Genomic DNA, 15,899 nt, shown 5'->3' with positions numbered 1-15,899 from the left:
ACGTAGAGCTCCAGCGCGCCTGGTCCAGCCCCCTGACCCTCTGGCCTTCTCTGGCCGCTTCAAGTCCCAACCTCAGTCCCTTGAGTTGCCTTGTGCTGGTCCCGCCTTCTCCAGACGCCTCCCTACTTCCACCCCGTCTCTGGAGCAACGCAAGGGCTCTGCCCCGTCATGGCACCTGAGGGGAGCGTGGAAACCTCCCGCCTGCTGTGCTGTGCTCCTTCCCCAGGCAGGTGAGCGGGGGGGTGCTCTGAGTGTGAGAGGTGGGTGGTGGACTGGTGAGGGGGGTGCTACGGGCTCTCACCCCCGCCCTCCCGGGCACGGGCCTCCTCCGGGCGCCTCCCCACTTCCACCCCATCTCCAGGAGCAATGCCCTGCCGCACACGTGCAGGCAGCCTCCTCCTTAGCGGTCCTGACTGTGACACTGTTAGGTCCAATTAGCATATTACCTCTTTATATATATAGATGAGCACTTGGGTTGTTTCCAGATCTTCGCTATTGTAAATTGTGCTGCTATGAACAGAGGGGTACATACATTCTTTCTGATTGGTGCTTTGGGTTTCTTAGGCTATATTCCTAGAAGTGGGATCACTGATTCAAATGGCAGTTCCATATTTAATTTTTTGAGGAAACTCCATACTGTTTTCCACAGTGGTTGCACCAGTCTACATTCCTACCAGCAGTGTACTAGGGTTCCCTTTTCTCCACATTCTCGCCAGCACTTGTCATTTGTTGATGGCAGCCATTCTGACAGGTATGAGATGGTACCTCATTGTCATTTTGATTTGCATCTCTCAGATGATCAGTGACTTTGAGCATTTTTTTCATATTTCTCTTGGCCATCTGTATGTCCTCTTTGGAGAAGTGTCTCTTTAGATCCTTTGCCCATTTTTAAATTAGATTATCTTCCTTTTGTTAAGTTGTATGAGTCCCTTCTATATTTTGGATATTAACCCTTTATCAGATGTATCATTGCCAGATATGTTCTCCCATACAGTGGGCTCTCTTTTAGTTTTGTTGATGGTTTCTTTTGCTGGGCAGAAGCTTTTTATTTTGATGTAGTTTCATTTGTTTATTTTCTCCTTAGTTTCCTTTGCTTTAGGAGATGTATCTATAAACATACTGCTACAAGAGATGTCTGAGATTTTGCTGCCTATGGTTCTTACAGGATTTTTATGATTTCACAACTTATATTTAAGTTCTTTATCCATTTTGAGTTTATTCTTGTGTATGGTGTAAGTTGGTGGTCTAGTTTCATTTTTTGGCATGTATCTGTCCAATTTTCCCAATATCATTTATTGAAGAGACTCAAGATTCTATGCTCTTGCCTCCTTTGTGAAATATTAATTGAGCGTAATAGCTTGGGTCGATTTCTGGGCTCTCTGTTCTGTTCCATTGATCTATATACCTGTTCTGTGCCAGTACCAGCATGTTTTCATTATAGTGGCTTTGTAGTATAACTTGAAATCTGGTATTGTGATTCCTCCAGCTTGGTTTTTCTTTCGCAAAATTGCTGCAGCTATTCAGGGTCTTTTTTGATTCCATATAAATTTTTGGAGTGTTTGTTCTAGCTCTGTGAGATATGTTGTTGGTATTTTAATGGGGATTGCATTGAATCTGTAGATTGCCTTGGGTAGTATGGACATTTTAATGATGTTGATTCTATAAATCCACGAACACGGTATATTCTTCCACTTGTTTATATCTTCTTCTCTCTTTTTTCAGTGTCCTGTAGTATTCCAAGTACAGATCTTTTGCTTTCTTGGTTAAGTTTATTCCTAAGTATATTAATTTTTTGTTGTTGCAGTGGTAAATTTTTGTGCACCGGGCTTGTAGTTCTATATATAAAAGCCTAAGTGACCAAACAACTGAACAACAGAATGACTGGCTGACCGGTCACTATGTTGGGGTGAAATGTTCTATAAATGTCAGTTAAATCCATCTGATCCAGTGTGTCCTTTAGAGTCACTGTTTCCTTGCTAAGTTTTTGTCTGGAAGATCTACCCAGTGAAGTCAGTCTTGTGCGATTGGCTAATTTAAAGGAAGGGGTGACCTTTGCCATTTCAAAATGGTGCCCCTCAGGGGAGCTGCAAGTCACTAGAGTAAAAAATGGCAGCAAAGTCACACGGACCAAAATGGCGGTTGCCTCAACTCCCTTTTCTGACAGAAAAGATTGCTTGTTTATTCTCACATTAGGTAGATCCTCTATGACTCTCAATCTCTAGTGTAGGACAGTGTCAAACACTGTTTCTGGCTAATTAGATCAGGCAAAGACTCAAAGCCTCTAGAGCAGCGGTCACCAACCATGAGGTCCGAAAGGTTGGCGACTGCTGGTTTAAGGAAACCTTTGGAGCAGCAGTTACTAACCAGTGGTCCGTGAAGTCTGAAAGGTTGGTAACCACTGCTCTAGAGACCACCGCTGCCTATAGACTGACCGGATTCCAACTTGAATTGCCCTCAGGCAGTCATCATGAGGTGTGGCAAGGGTTTTTTTCAACAGGGTGGGGCAGTTGCTTCTGCCTTGAGGCTAATTGTTATTTTTAATCTCTTAAAAATTTATTTATTTATGTAAAATTTTAGACAACAAAAATAAATAAATATGTCTCCTTTTCCTCCAATTGCCCCCCCCACCTATTTTTAGTCTCTTAAGTGGCCTCAGGGGCAAGGTGTTTTCCAATAGGGTTGGTCTACTGCTTTCCCCCCAGGCAAGGCAAATGTCTGTGTGGGAAAGCTGTCTTCCGCAGTCTCTCTGGGGTCTCCACTTTTGGTCTTCGTGTATCAGGGTTCTTTCCTGCGAATCTTCGGTTGATTATTCAGGAAGTTCTTCTGTATTTTAGTTGTGATTCTAGTTTGTTCCCGGGAGCATGTCCATGCAGCATCCATTTACTCTGCTGCCATTTTTAATCCTTTAAAGTATTGTTCTTATGCCATTACCACACTGTCCTGATTATAGTAGCTTTGCAATAAGTTTTGAAATCAGAAGGGTGAGTTCTTCAAGTTTGTCCTTTTTAAAGATTTTGTCCTTTGTACTTCATGTGAATTTTAGGATCAGTTTGTCAATATTACAAATAAGATAGCTGAGATTTTGATTCTGGTTGCATTGAATCTGTAGATCAGTTTGGAGCATGCTATAAGATTTCTTTGTAATTCACCTGTGTTTAATTCTTGTTACCCTCTCTTTCCATTGTGATTAGCTTTGAAACTCTGAAAAGGAAAATGAGTTATGTATTTATTTGGGGGAGCAAGTAGGAAGTAAGGAACTAGGAAACATCTATTCATAGCCAGTCTTGGGAGCCAGAGGACACAGATCTCAAGGGTGAAGTATCCATAGACATAAAAAGCAAGCTGAGTCCAGTGTACACAGGCATTTGCTTCAGAAATTCTGAGGTGTATTCAAGGGATATATCTGTATTTGTTGGGTTGGAAGTTTTTTCAGTTTTGAGAACACTCTTTTTAAAAATTATATATTTATGTAATCAAAATTAGGTTCAGGATATTGGAAGCAGTCCTTTCAGTCAGAGGGTCCTGAAGCTAGTTTCATTAGTATAAAATTAAATTCACTTCTGAGTGTATATACATTGACATTATGGCAACATATTAAAGGTTTAAGGTTTAAAAATGGTAGATTGGGTTGGGATTTTAGGAACACCAAGCATCTTCAGGAATGGTGGCCTTCAGCCGGGCCTTAAAAGGACAGAATTTAGAAAAGTATTCTGGAAAAGGATGGGCTTAAATTTTCTTTCTTTTAAATTTGATTTTAGGCAGAAAGAGAAACATCAGTTTTGTTGTTACACTTGTTTATGCATTCATTGATTGCTTCTTGAATGTTCCCTAACCTAAGTTTGAACCTGCAATCTTGGCCTAATTGAGACAATGCTCTAACCAACTGAGCTACCCCACCAGAGCAGAGTTGCGTTTTCTTTTATGACTCATTTATGCCAGGAAAATAAACCCTACCTGTAAGGTTATTGGGTTTAGATGTAATATAAACAAAATGCTTATTACTGTGTCTGGCATACAGTAAGTAGGTGCCCAGTAATAGAGTACTACCGATGGGGAAAAGGAAGTGAAAAATGCTTAGGATATAATACAAAGGAATTTGAGAAGCAAAAGGGAGTCCAGAGTGGATAACTGAATGTTGGGAACAATGGGCAAATGAATTTAATTGGAAATGAGGTTTTTCTAGGAGCAAGATAAATTGGAGGAATCAGTACTGTTCAGGTTGCAGAGTTGTGTCTAGACTGTTGAGAGCCAAATACTAGATCTATGCTGTCTAGTATGGTAGCCACTAGCCACATTTAGCTATTGAACACTTACTATGCGACTAATATGACTGAGGAAATGGAATTTTTAATTTTAATTTAAACTTAAATAGTCATGTGATAAGTACTCAGTAGCCACATGTGGCTAGTTCTACCATATTGAAAACACAGATGCAGAACATTTTCATTATCATAGAAAATTCCATTGACAGCACTGCACTAGACTAGCAAGTGCAGATCATGGTGCTGTGAGAATTCAGAGCAGGGGACAATGTGTTTGTAAATTTGGAATAGTGAGGGAATAATATGTGGAGGTGGTGGGCCTTGATTTTAGGCATTGGATTAATAGAAAAAGGTGGGAGTAGCTTTTAGGGAGTTTAGGGATGAATAAAACAGCATTAAGTACTTGTGGATTAGTGTGTTAGCAAATGATTAGAGGTAAGTTTGACTATATATTAGTAGTTAGAGCTAGAGAGTTTATATGTTGGTTTAAAAGGTTGGCGTTCATCTGTTAAACTATATGAATATATCATGGCAGTTGTATCTTAGTGGAATGAAAAGAAAGAAAGATGAAAATAAGCAAAAAAACCCCCAAACAACTGGAGGTTTAAGATGATTGGGCAATGACTGAATCATTGTATCCAGGGTGTGGAAGAGACTAGAGATGTAAATTTGAAACTTGTTCATGACACATATCCTCATACTGGGACATCTTTTTGTCCTTGGTTTAAGAACATGGTTGTACAATCTCTGAAGTCTTTAAGGATTTTACTTAAGGATGAGAGATTCCCAGGCCTTTGTGTTCAAAGTATCTATTCTTTTTCTCAGAAAATAATTTTTATTTTTAGAGTGTATATGATTCTTTCAGGTGGTTTTTAAACTTTTTATTAAGTGGAGAAACACTTTTTTTTAACAAAATGAAATTTTATGCAAAATCCCAAAATACTACTTGCCTGTTTTTTATTAGAAACTTAAATTTATTTTAGTTGTCTTTGAGAAAATGAGGCTATTTTGATAGAGCCAAATTTAAGAATGGAGGTTAAGCATAATAGTTGCAGTCTTCTTTTAGCCTCAGAACCCAATTTTATCTCTGTATTTTGTTCATGATTATCGTAGAGATCCAGTACTGATTGATAAGTAGTGCAAAAGGTTGTTTTTGTTGTTTGTTTAGCTTGTTTTGCCATCTTTTTTTCTCAAGAAAAAATATTTTAAATATAATGTTACATGCAATAAACCTTAATATTTCAAGAAAAACAATTTTACATATAATATTAATCCAATAAAAATGTCAAGAAAAAAAGATTTTAAATATAATATTACCAAAAGTGTATTAAATAGTATAATATCACAAAAGTTATAGAAAATATTAAAAATCTGCAAATAACAGGATTACTTCCATTCTAAAATATTTTTTTCCTCTGGCTCTATTTTGGTTCATCAGTTTATGTTGTTCATTATATTCCACAAATGAGTGAAATCATGTGATACTTATCTTTCTCCAACTGGCTTATTTTGCTTAGCATAATGCTCTCCAGGTCCATCCATGCTGCTGCAAATGGTAAGAGTTCCTTGTTTTTTTACAGCAGCATAGTATTCCATTGTGTAGATGTACCACAGTTTTTTAATCCACTCGTTGGCTGATATTTTACAGAGAGGAAGGGAAAGGGATAGAGAGTTAGAAATATCGATGTGAGAGAAACATCGATCAGCTGCCTCCTGCACACCCTCAACTGGGGATTTGCCCACAACCAAGGTAAAGTATCTATTTAGGTCCGTTGCCCGTTTTTGGATTGGGTTATCTTCCTTTTGTTAAGTTGTATGAGTTCCCTGTAAATTTTGGAGATTAAACCCTTATCGGAGATAACTTTGACAAAGATGTTCTCAGTGGGCTTTCTTGTTGTTTTGTTGATGGTTTCTTTTGCTGTGCAGAGCTTTTTATTTTGATGTAGTCCCATTTGTTTATGTTCTCCTTAGTTACCATTGCTACGACATATGTCTGATATTTTGCTGCCTATTAATTCTTCTAAGATTTTTATGGTTTCCCGTCTTACGTTTAAGTCCTTAATCCACTTTGAGTTTATTTTTGTGTTTGGTGTAAGTTGGTGGTCTAGTTTCATTTTTTTGCATGTATCTGTCCAATTTTTCCAACACCATTTATTGAAGAGACTATCATGATTCCATTGTATGCCCTTGCCTCCTTTGTCAAATATTAATTGAGCATAATGGCTTGGGTTGACTTTTGGGTTCTCTATTCTGTTCCATTGGTCTATGTCTGTTCTTCTGCCAGTCCCAGGCAGTTTTTTTTTATTTCCTAAAGTATTACAAAGAGTATTACATATGTCTCCTTTTATACCCCCCTTGACATTCCCCCGGCCTCCCCTACTCCTCAGTGTCTTGTGTCGATTGGTTATTCTTATATGCGTGCATACAAGTCCTTCGGTTGATCTCTTCCCTCCCCCCCAATCCTCCCCAGGCTTCCCACTGTAGTTTGACAGTCTGTTCAGCCCTGCTCTGCCTCTGTATCTATTTTTGTCCATCAGTTTATAATGGTCTTTATTATCCATAAATGAGTGAGATCATGTGGTATTTTTTTCGGCTTCCCCGGGGCCGGCGCAGCCTCACAGGGACCGTTTCGGAACCGTTTCAGCCCCACAGGGACTGTCTCAGCCTCACAGGGACCGTCTCAGCCTCACTGGGGCCGTCTCAGCCTCACAGGGGCCGTCTCAGCCTCACTGGGGCCGTCTCAGCCTCACAGAGGCCATTTCAACCTCTCAGGGGCCGTCTCAGCCTCACAGGGGCCGTCTCAGCCTCACAGAGGCCATTTCAGCCTCTCGGGGGCCGTCTCAGCCTCACAGGGGCCATTTCAACCTCACTGCGGCCGTTTCAACACCCAGGCAGTTTTTGAGAACAGTGGCTTTGTAATATAGCTTCATATCTGATATTGTGATCCCTGCTTTTCCATCTTAAGACAGTTGAAAAGAAATGGGCTCTAGCTGGTTTGGCTCAGTGGAGGCCTGCAGACCAAAGGGTCCTGGGTTTGATTCGTTCAAGGGCGCGTACCTTGGTTGCAGGCCCCTGGTCAGGGCTCATACAGGAGGCAACCTGTCAATGTGTTTCTCTCACATCGATGTTCCTCTCTGTCTTTCCCTCTCTTCCACTCTCCCTAAAAATCAATGGGAAAACATCGACAGGTGAGGATTAACAACAACAAAGAAAGGAATGAAGAGAAAGAAAAACGCGCACGCAGAGAGAGAGAGAGGAGAGAAGAGATGGAAGAAGAAATTTCATCATCAGGGCTCTCCAAAATTGTTACCAAACAGTACAAGTTCTTGTGTTGGTGGTTTCTTAAGGTCTATCATTTGTATAACAGGAGTGTTTATGTGTTTTAAAAATTAATACGTGAGCCCTAGCTGAGTGGCTTAGTTGGTTGGAGTATCGTCCTATGCACCAAAATTCGCAGGTTTAATTCCCCATCAAGGCACATACCTAGGTTGCTGGTTCGATCCCCACTCGGGGCAGGTATGGGAGACAAACCATCGATGTTTCTCTCTTACATTGATGTTTCTGTCTCCCCCTTCCTCTCTCTAAAATAAATAAAAACATATCCTTGGGTGAGGATTAAAAATTTTAAATAAAATCCTGAAGAATCCTAGGGTTCTGTGGAACACAATATTGTGTTATTTTTAAGTTCAGTAAACCCTCAATTTTGCAGTCCTTGATTTAATGAACTTCGGATTGAATGGACAAAATTTCCAGTCTGTATGTCATATGTGAAAATTAACACCCTGTTAATTTAAAAGTGGTTTTGACCAAGATTTGCTTATAATGAGCAGATTATTTTTTGTTATTAATTCACTTATTTTTAACAAATAGGCCATATGTTGGGGAAAAAAACCATAGTAATGTCGCCATATCTGCAATTATAGTCTACATGTTTAAATCCAAGAGTCACGCTGATAACAATGTTCTGCAAATAACTAGTATGTGGTAATTGGTCTGTTGTCTCCCAGTAGGACTTTCTGCAGCAATTTTAATGCCTGCAGGGAGATGTTCCCACATGCACTAAACATGCCCCAGCTGTGACATTTGCTTACTCTCTATGACTGGTGCATTTACTAGATCTATTCAGTATAAATTTAAAATTACAGTAATACATATAGAACACTTTTCTGTGAAATTAAACTTTGCGTGCATACTTAATTTTAATTACACAAACATGTCTACATAAGTAAAAACAGGTAAACTAATTTGTCAACATTTTAAACATACGCATTTGGAAAAACTACTTACATAATGGACTTTCAGCTATAACAGACACCCCTTTGCCCAAATTAGTCTGTTAAACCAAGGTTTTACGTATAGATATCTTTGCTCCTACCTCTAGGTATTTTTCTAATTTCTTTATTTCCTGAAAACCAAGAACTCTCTAAACTAGCCTTTTCCAAATGTATCCCTTGTTAATAGTTACTACTTTATCAAAGCAGATTAAACAATATTAAAAAGATAGCTTTTACTGCAAAGTTTCTCAGTACTTTTTTTCTTATTTGATTTCAGAGAGGAAGGGTGAGGGAGAGGGAGATAGAAACATCAATGATGAGAGAGAATCATTGATTGGCTGTGTCCTGCACGCCCCCTACTGGGGACCGAGCCTGAAACTTGGGCATGTGCCCTTGACGGGAATCAAACCCGGACCCTTCAGGCCGTAGTCCTAAGCTCTATCCACTGAGCCAAAAAGGCTAGGGCTCGGTACTTTTTAATCTGCTTTATGACTCTGGGGCCTGCAAAGATTGTAATGTTTCTCAAACTTATCTTAGCTTCCTTTTTCCTTGAAAGGGCGTAGAATCTAGCTGAACTGCTGTAGTAGAAAGAATTTGATATTATTCTGTGTTTGTCTCAGAATTTGCACATTGCCCAGTTCCATGGTAGGTATTTATTAAGTGATTATTGATTGAATGGATAGGATTGATGGGCAGGGGATTAAAGTGCTGAATCTTTGGGGTAGGGAGGGCTAAAAGAATAAAAGAAACTACACAATACTAGCATATATTACATTTTCTGACCTGTCTGAAACATTTTTCCCTTTTTGTTGCTTTTTTTACCTATTGTCTTGAGGTGTCTGTTTCTACCATTTATCTTAGTTAATAGGATAAACTTTACATGGCTGGAGGTTTTATTGTAAAGTCTCTCTATGAGCCGAACCGGTTTGGCTCAGTGGATAGAGCGTCGGCCTGCAGACTGAAGGGTCCCAGGTTCGATTCTGGTCAAGGGCATGTACCTTGGTTGCGGGCACATCCCCAGTGGGGGGCGTGCAGGAGGCAGCTGATTGATCTCTCTCATTGATGTTTCTAACTGTCCCTCTCCCTTCTTCTCTGTGAAAAATCAATAAAATATATTTAAAAAAAAAAAAGTCTCTCTATGAAATGGCTACCTGATTAGGATATTTTATTTGCAACTAGAGTTTCTGTTTATTTAGTCTCTGGAGACTCTCATTCATAATCATTTTCTCCCCTGCGCCATGTACTCGTGGTCAGTATTTGATGGATACTTGTGTTAAATAAGATTCTTAGAGTACGGGTCAGAACTATCCAGTTTATCCTTAATTTTTGTTTCCATTTTCTGATCCAGTCCCTGTTTTCTGTAAAACTCTTAACCTCTTCTAGCTACTCACCTGATACGCACACACGGTTTGTTGTTTTTTTTGTTTTGTTTTGTTTTTTAATTTGGGAGTTCTAGAGAGCCTCAAGTCATTGATCTGAATGTCAGTGCTATGATGTAAAAGATACATATTGGGCTAAATGTGAACTGACACAAGATTGTTTCATGAGAGATTTTGTTTTTAATTAGCTACCTATTATGAGTCAGCTTATTCTTTGTATTTGTTTATTTCCCTTAAAATTTAAAGTTAAAAAAGCAATTCACATTCACTGATGATTCCAAATTGAGTCCCTAACTTTAGATGTTCACTGTATTTAGCTTTCTCTGGTATAATCTCCATATAGGTAGAGTACAGAGAGATGGACGAAAGCTTGGCCAACCTCTCAGAAGATGAGTATTATTCAGAAGAAGAGAGAAATGCCAAAGCAGAGAAGGAAAAGAAGCTTCCCCCACCACCCCCTCAAGCCCCACCTGAGGAAGAAAATGAAAGTGAGCCTGAAGAGCCATCTGGTGAGTTGTAGTCACCAACCAGTTTTGTTTTATCTTAGAAATAAGAATAAATGGATTTGTTCCTATTGTGCATGTTATTTATGTCTTTAGCTTTGGTTTATATTCTAGACATTGGCCATGTGTGTCTTAATTGTATGTATATATGTGTGTATACCTGGTACACACACATATGCATGCATACATAGTACTGATATTCTTTCTGTGTGTGTGGGGCGGGGGAGGGGGGGGCGTGGAAGAGTAGTGGCAGTCAGTATAAAGCATTTAAAAGTTGGAGAAAATAAACAATTAGAGGAAACACACAGAAAGCCAAATCTAAAGAGCCAAACCTCTCAGTGATAACTGATTCAGAATTTAGAGATAGAATGGTTCAGAAATTATTCTGGTTAAATTATGCACTTACCAAATGGATGGATAACTTTCATGGTGTGGATTAGTTTGAGAAGGGTTTTTTCCTGGTGAAAAATTTAAAAATATATTCTGATGTAAAAAAGAACTAAGTACCTTTTATTTAATTATTGAGCCCTCCCGTGGAAGGAATGGTAATAAGGAAAGGCTATGAAAAGATTTTAAGCTCACACAATCTTATGACATGGAAAGATTATTAGAGTCAGAACTTCAACTACCTTCAAAGAGTTCTCACTGATACCTCCTTAGTCTTGAGTCCTACTGAGGACTCCCAGACCAATCAGCGGTATCTGTCTATTTTGGAGAGACCAAACAGAAGTGACAACTTAATTAATTTTTCATATCTTCTGTCCTTAATGGCATTTCAACTCTTCTTGACTTTAAATTTTTACTGTGTTCTCTTCAAAATACTTTTGATATTTCCAGTAGCTCCAGGACCATTCACCTCACCAATTCTTTTAAAAACAAAAACAAGCCTGGGGGTAGTGGTTCAGTGATTGGGCACATGCTCAGGTTGCCCTATGATCCGCAATAGGGGGTGTGCAAGAGGCAGCCGATTGATTCTCTCTCACTTTGATGTTTCTATCTCTCCCTTTGCCTTCCCTCTCTCTAAAATCAATAAAAAACATTAAAACAAAATGCTTGTTTCAGATCCCATATGCTATATTTTGCATGGTTTTCATAGATACTTAGATTAAAGCATATTTCATTTGAGAAGTTTTATCTTTTTTTTAGCCTTTAAAACTTTTAATATTTCCCTCTGTGATGTATATAAATCACCACACTTATACTTTAATAAAATGTAACAAAAGAATATACAGGGTGCCCCCCCCTCCAAAAAAGAGTGTATACACACTTTCACAGCTGATAGCTCAATTTTGAAAATGAAATGTATTTTAATAAAACTGCCTTTATAATTATTCAAAGTGTGTGTATACATTTTTTGGGGAGACACCTATAGTTTGAGAGCATTTAAAAAAATCATTAGATTCTGTGTTCAATTCATCTCGGAATCAGATTTTCCTAGAATGGTTTTCCTAAACTTTCTTAGAATGACTTCTTGGACAGCTTCTTATTGGATTGTATATATTATCTTTGGGACTAATGTTCCTGAGGCAAATGTACTCACCTCTGTACCTCAACACTACTCTTTTTGTTCCCCTCCTCTCTAAAAGACTTATGTATAGCTTTCTTCCCTTCTTCTGTCCTTGCCTCCAACTCTTTTCTTGACTGTTTACTTCTTTCTTCTGTATTCTTTACTTTCTTGCCTTTTTCTTCTGCCTTTGCTGTAGACTTGCTAATGCGATACGTGGGGACAATCCTTTTGATATGTCATAGCTCGAGAGGTTGTTCAAGGACTCTTAAGTATTACTCAGCGGACATCTAATATGCTGCTTCACCCTCTTTTTTGTGGTTGTCAGTGTCTCCAGTAAATAACTGATTTACATTGGTACCATATTGATACTTTGTCTTCTGAAAAATTTAAACCAAGTCTCATTTGATGTTTTCTTTTTCATAAAAGCAGCTATTTATTTATTTGTTGTTGGTTACCTTTTTTCATAAATATCAGGCACCCCACAAAAAGTATCTTAACACAGGGATTTAGGTTTTGGGGAACTGTCTTTTATGCCATTATGTTCTAGTTCACTTTAATTCAGTGGTTTAGTCTAATTATCTTAATATTTGGGGGAAAAGTTAAAGTTTGTTTATTAAGTTTAGGAGATGTGCTCAGAGATGTGTTGATAACAGCCAGAACTTGCCAATATATTATATGTGGTTATGAAAATTTATAAAGTATTTTTCTTTAAAACAACTTTAAAAAAAATTCCAGAGTGAATGAGGGAAGTACTGTAGCCAGAAAAGTAGTAATGCAGTTTACTAGTTTATATAATTTAGAAATAGATTGGGCCCTGGTGGTGAATCATAAAATACTACCAGGTGAGTCCAAATATTTAGAAACTGTGCAGAGTTTCCAAATCTTTTATCTTCTCAGAACCAGTTCTTCTACTTCAGATTTTATTCAGAAATTGAATGGGAGCATTGCCATATGGGTATCTTAAAATCTTGAGAGAAGAGGTGGGTCTGATTCTTTACCAGAACTTTTCTTCATCTCATTTTAGGTAATAACTAGAAATTAAATTACTCTCTTAAGCTGTGTAAGTAAGGTTTTAATACATTTCATTCTTACCAACTTTTAATTTGTTTAGAAAATTTAGCTTTGCTTTTTCCACAGTGTTAATCTTTAGAAGAATAAAATATTTTGTTGATTATGAATGCTCAAGGTATTCTGAAGTCAGTGGGTCAGACTTTATTAAACTGTTGATTAACTCTTCAAATTGATTTTGTTAGATATGGTTATTAGGGGTGGTTAGCTGATCAGGGACAGCTCTGAGCTATATATAATCTGTTTTATTCAGTGACTGTGGGAAGAATCACTTTGTCTCCTGTTTCTATTCTTACAAGAACCCTTGTAAGAATATAAACAAAGGAAAGTACCTGTTCTCTCTGTTTCGTATGATAATTTTGGAAAGAGATATTGGCTAGTAAACAAATTATAAAAATAATTTGTGAGAGATTGGTATGACTGAAATTTGTGTGGTTTTAATTTTGGGGCCCAGTTCATATAATAGTCATACTTTAGGTTGCAAATGTTTTTTAAAATCAGATAAAAGAAAACATAACCTGAATTAGTAAAATTAATAAATTGCAGAAAATATGTAAAATGTGTGTGAATGGGTAAAAGAATTTATCTTAAAGTTCAATGAAATTTGATCACAAACACTGATATCATGAAATTATCCACATGATAAAAGATCCAATGACCAAAATTATTTGTTATAAGGTGTTCTCATCTCCCCTGCGAGGCAGTCATACTGATTACGTACAGTTAATACAAGTGCTGGGTTTGGCAGCATCGGATAGTTATATGGTCAGAGTTCAGGTGAATAATTATTATTCATGTAGTAATGTCATGCTATTATTATAGCTTATCCCAGACTTTTCTCTCACCTTGCCTACAAGTGCAGTCAGAGAGCAGGAGTAGCTTTCAAGTTCAGTGACAATTAACTCAGATAACCTCCAAAGGAAAGATAGAATTCTGTTATACCCAGTAGGAGACCTTCTTGTAGATTTACCAGAAGTTGCCGGGAAATTTATTCCTGCTAGAATTGTTGATGTTGCCATTTTGGCCTGCCAGTGTCAAGTGCCTGGAATCATTTGAGTTCCCGTTATAAGAGGTATGATGCATACATTTACAGAACAGGCCTAGGATTAATTTTCTTGTCCTTTTTTGGGAGGCGGGGCATGTAGCATCTTTTCAGTGTTCTGATTTGCAACTATGCTTACTGGAGGGCTGAGAAAAAAAGTGTCACAGGCTGATAAGGTAACCTAGATCAGTTTAACTAAATTTTTAAATTTGAGATAACTATAAATGAGCCGAGATTTATACCAACACATAGTCCCCACTCTCAGATAATTTATAGCTTAGTATGAGACACAAATGTACACATAAATGGAAAATAGAAGGCAAAGTACTCTTAAACATTACATTTCACTGTGAAAATTTGGAGGCATAAAGGGTGGGAGGGAAAGTATGGGAATTGATAGTATGGAGAGGAACATTATAAAAAAAAGAGAGAGACATTTCTGCACAAAATAAGACTCCCCCAAACATAGCCGGTCCTCATTTACTTTATTTCATACACATCTATACTAATAAAAGGACAATATGCTAATTAGACCAGACATCTTCCGGATGTCCTTCCAGACAAAGCCACAGTGGTGGGGGCCGAGGCAGAGGCCGTTAGGGGAGATCAGGCAGGCAGGTGAGCGGTTGGGAGCCAGCAGTCCCAGATTGTGAGAGGGTGCAGGCTGGGCTGAGGTCCATCTGTCCCCCACCCCCACCCCCCCCGCACAGATTTCATGCATTGGGCCTCTAGTTAATTATAAAACTACAGTGTTTTGTTCTAGGCACAGTGCTGGACTCTGAGGGTTCAAAGCTGAACACTGGGTCCCCCTGCGAATAATTCAGTCTAGTTGAGGTTTACAATGAGCTGACTCCAGTGAAGAAACAGTACAATGAAAGTGTATTCATAGTATGGGGAGAATTCAGGAGTTTTTAAATGTTTTTCCCAAGATTGGATTTTGGAAGTTTTATATTAAACATAAAGAGATGAAGCTGGGCTTTCATGAGACAGTTTGAGATCCTTTGAACTGATTTTGACTGATAAGAACCATTGAATCAGATACTGCCAGTTTCTCTTTGGTCTTAGAGACTGAGCTGCTTTTTCTAATGAGTTGATTATTTTGTTTTATTTTTTATTAAGGTAAAATAGCATTTTGTTGAGCTTAGAAACTTTGTTTTTATAAATTCCTTGAATTCATCTTGCTACCATTCTTTATTTGATCTGATCATAGTATAATATAGGAACAGGATACTTTTTCTATGAGGATTTTCTCACCTGCAAAATGAGGACCAAATGAGAAAATATGAACTCCACCTTTGTGTACAAACATCTTTGTAAACACAGAGTTGAACCAGGAATAGGATGGATTGATGTCTTATTCAAGCAATATGTTTTAGTCCAATATGTTAAATGACAGTATAACCCTAGCCTCTGTGATTGTTATGTCTTTTCCATTTTCACTGTCACATTTTTATTCTAGTGGATTTCACTTCACATCTAAATGATCTCCTTTATTTAGGTTATCTTTTCCCTCTGATTCATCTGGTACAAAGTGACCAGATTAGCTTAACGAAAATATCTTGTTTTGCTGCTTTCCTGATCAAGATCATATAGTTCTGCCCCTTTACTATTTAAGATCAAATTTAGTTGTGGGCACTAAAGGTGGCTCATTTTACCCATCCTGCTTGTTCTCCCACTGCTTTTTGGGACCATCTCCTTCATTAATGGGGAACTGGTTCTCTGCACATACCTTGTCTTGTGCTTTTCTCCTTGATTTTGTCAAAGTTTGGACCATGCTGGTGATTTCACTGCCTCTCCGTCTATCCAGATCTCTTTGGATTTCTTCAGAAAAGTTTCCCTGGTTCTTTCCCAAGTCTGTGTTAGC

At 38.1% G+C, this 15,899-nt stretch overlaps 1 protein-coding gene across 4 annotated transcripts in view; it reads left to right on the top strand.

Moving 5' to 3' along the window:
• The window catches only part of KDM1A (lysine (K)-specific demethylase 1A), a 64,587-nt gene that overhangs the window by 4,568 nt on the left and 44,120 nt on the right, over window positions 1–15,899 (top strand). For all 4 annotated transcript variants that reach the window (XM_006777579.1, XM_006777582.2, XM_006777581.2 and 1 more), the window contains exon 2: window positions 10,259–10,424. In XM_006777579.1, coding sequence (XP_006777642.1) covers window positions 10,259–10,424 — 166 coding nt within the window. The remainder of the gene's footprint in view (window positions 1–10,258; window positions 10,425–15,899) is intronic.

This window comes from Myotis davidii, unplaced genomic scaffold (assembly GCF_000327345.1).
Source record: "Myotis davidii unplaced genomic scaffold, ASM32734v1 scaffold149, whole genome shotgun sequence".
In the NCBI taxonomy this organism is placed as follows: domain Eukaryota; kingdom Metazoa; phylum Chordata; class Mammalia; order Chiroptera; family Vespertilionidae; genus Myotis; species Myotis davidii.
The sequence above is the reverse complement of the archived record's forward strand: the minus strand, read 5'-3'. Positions and strand labels throughout refer to the sequence as shown.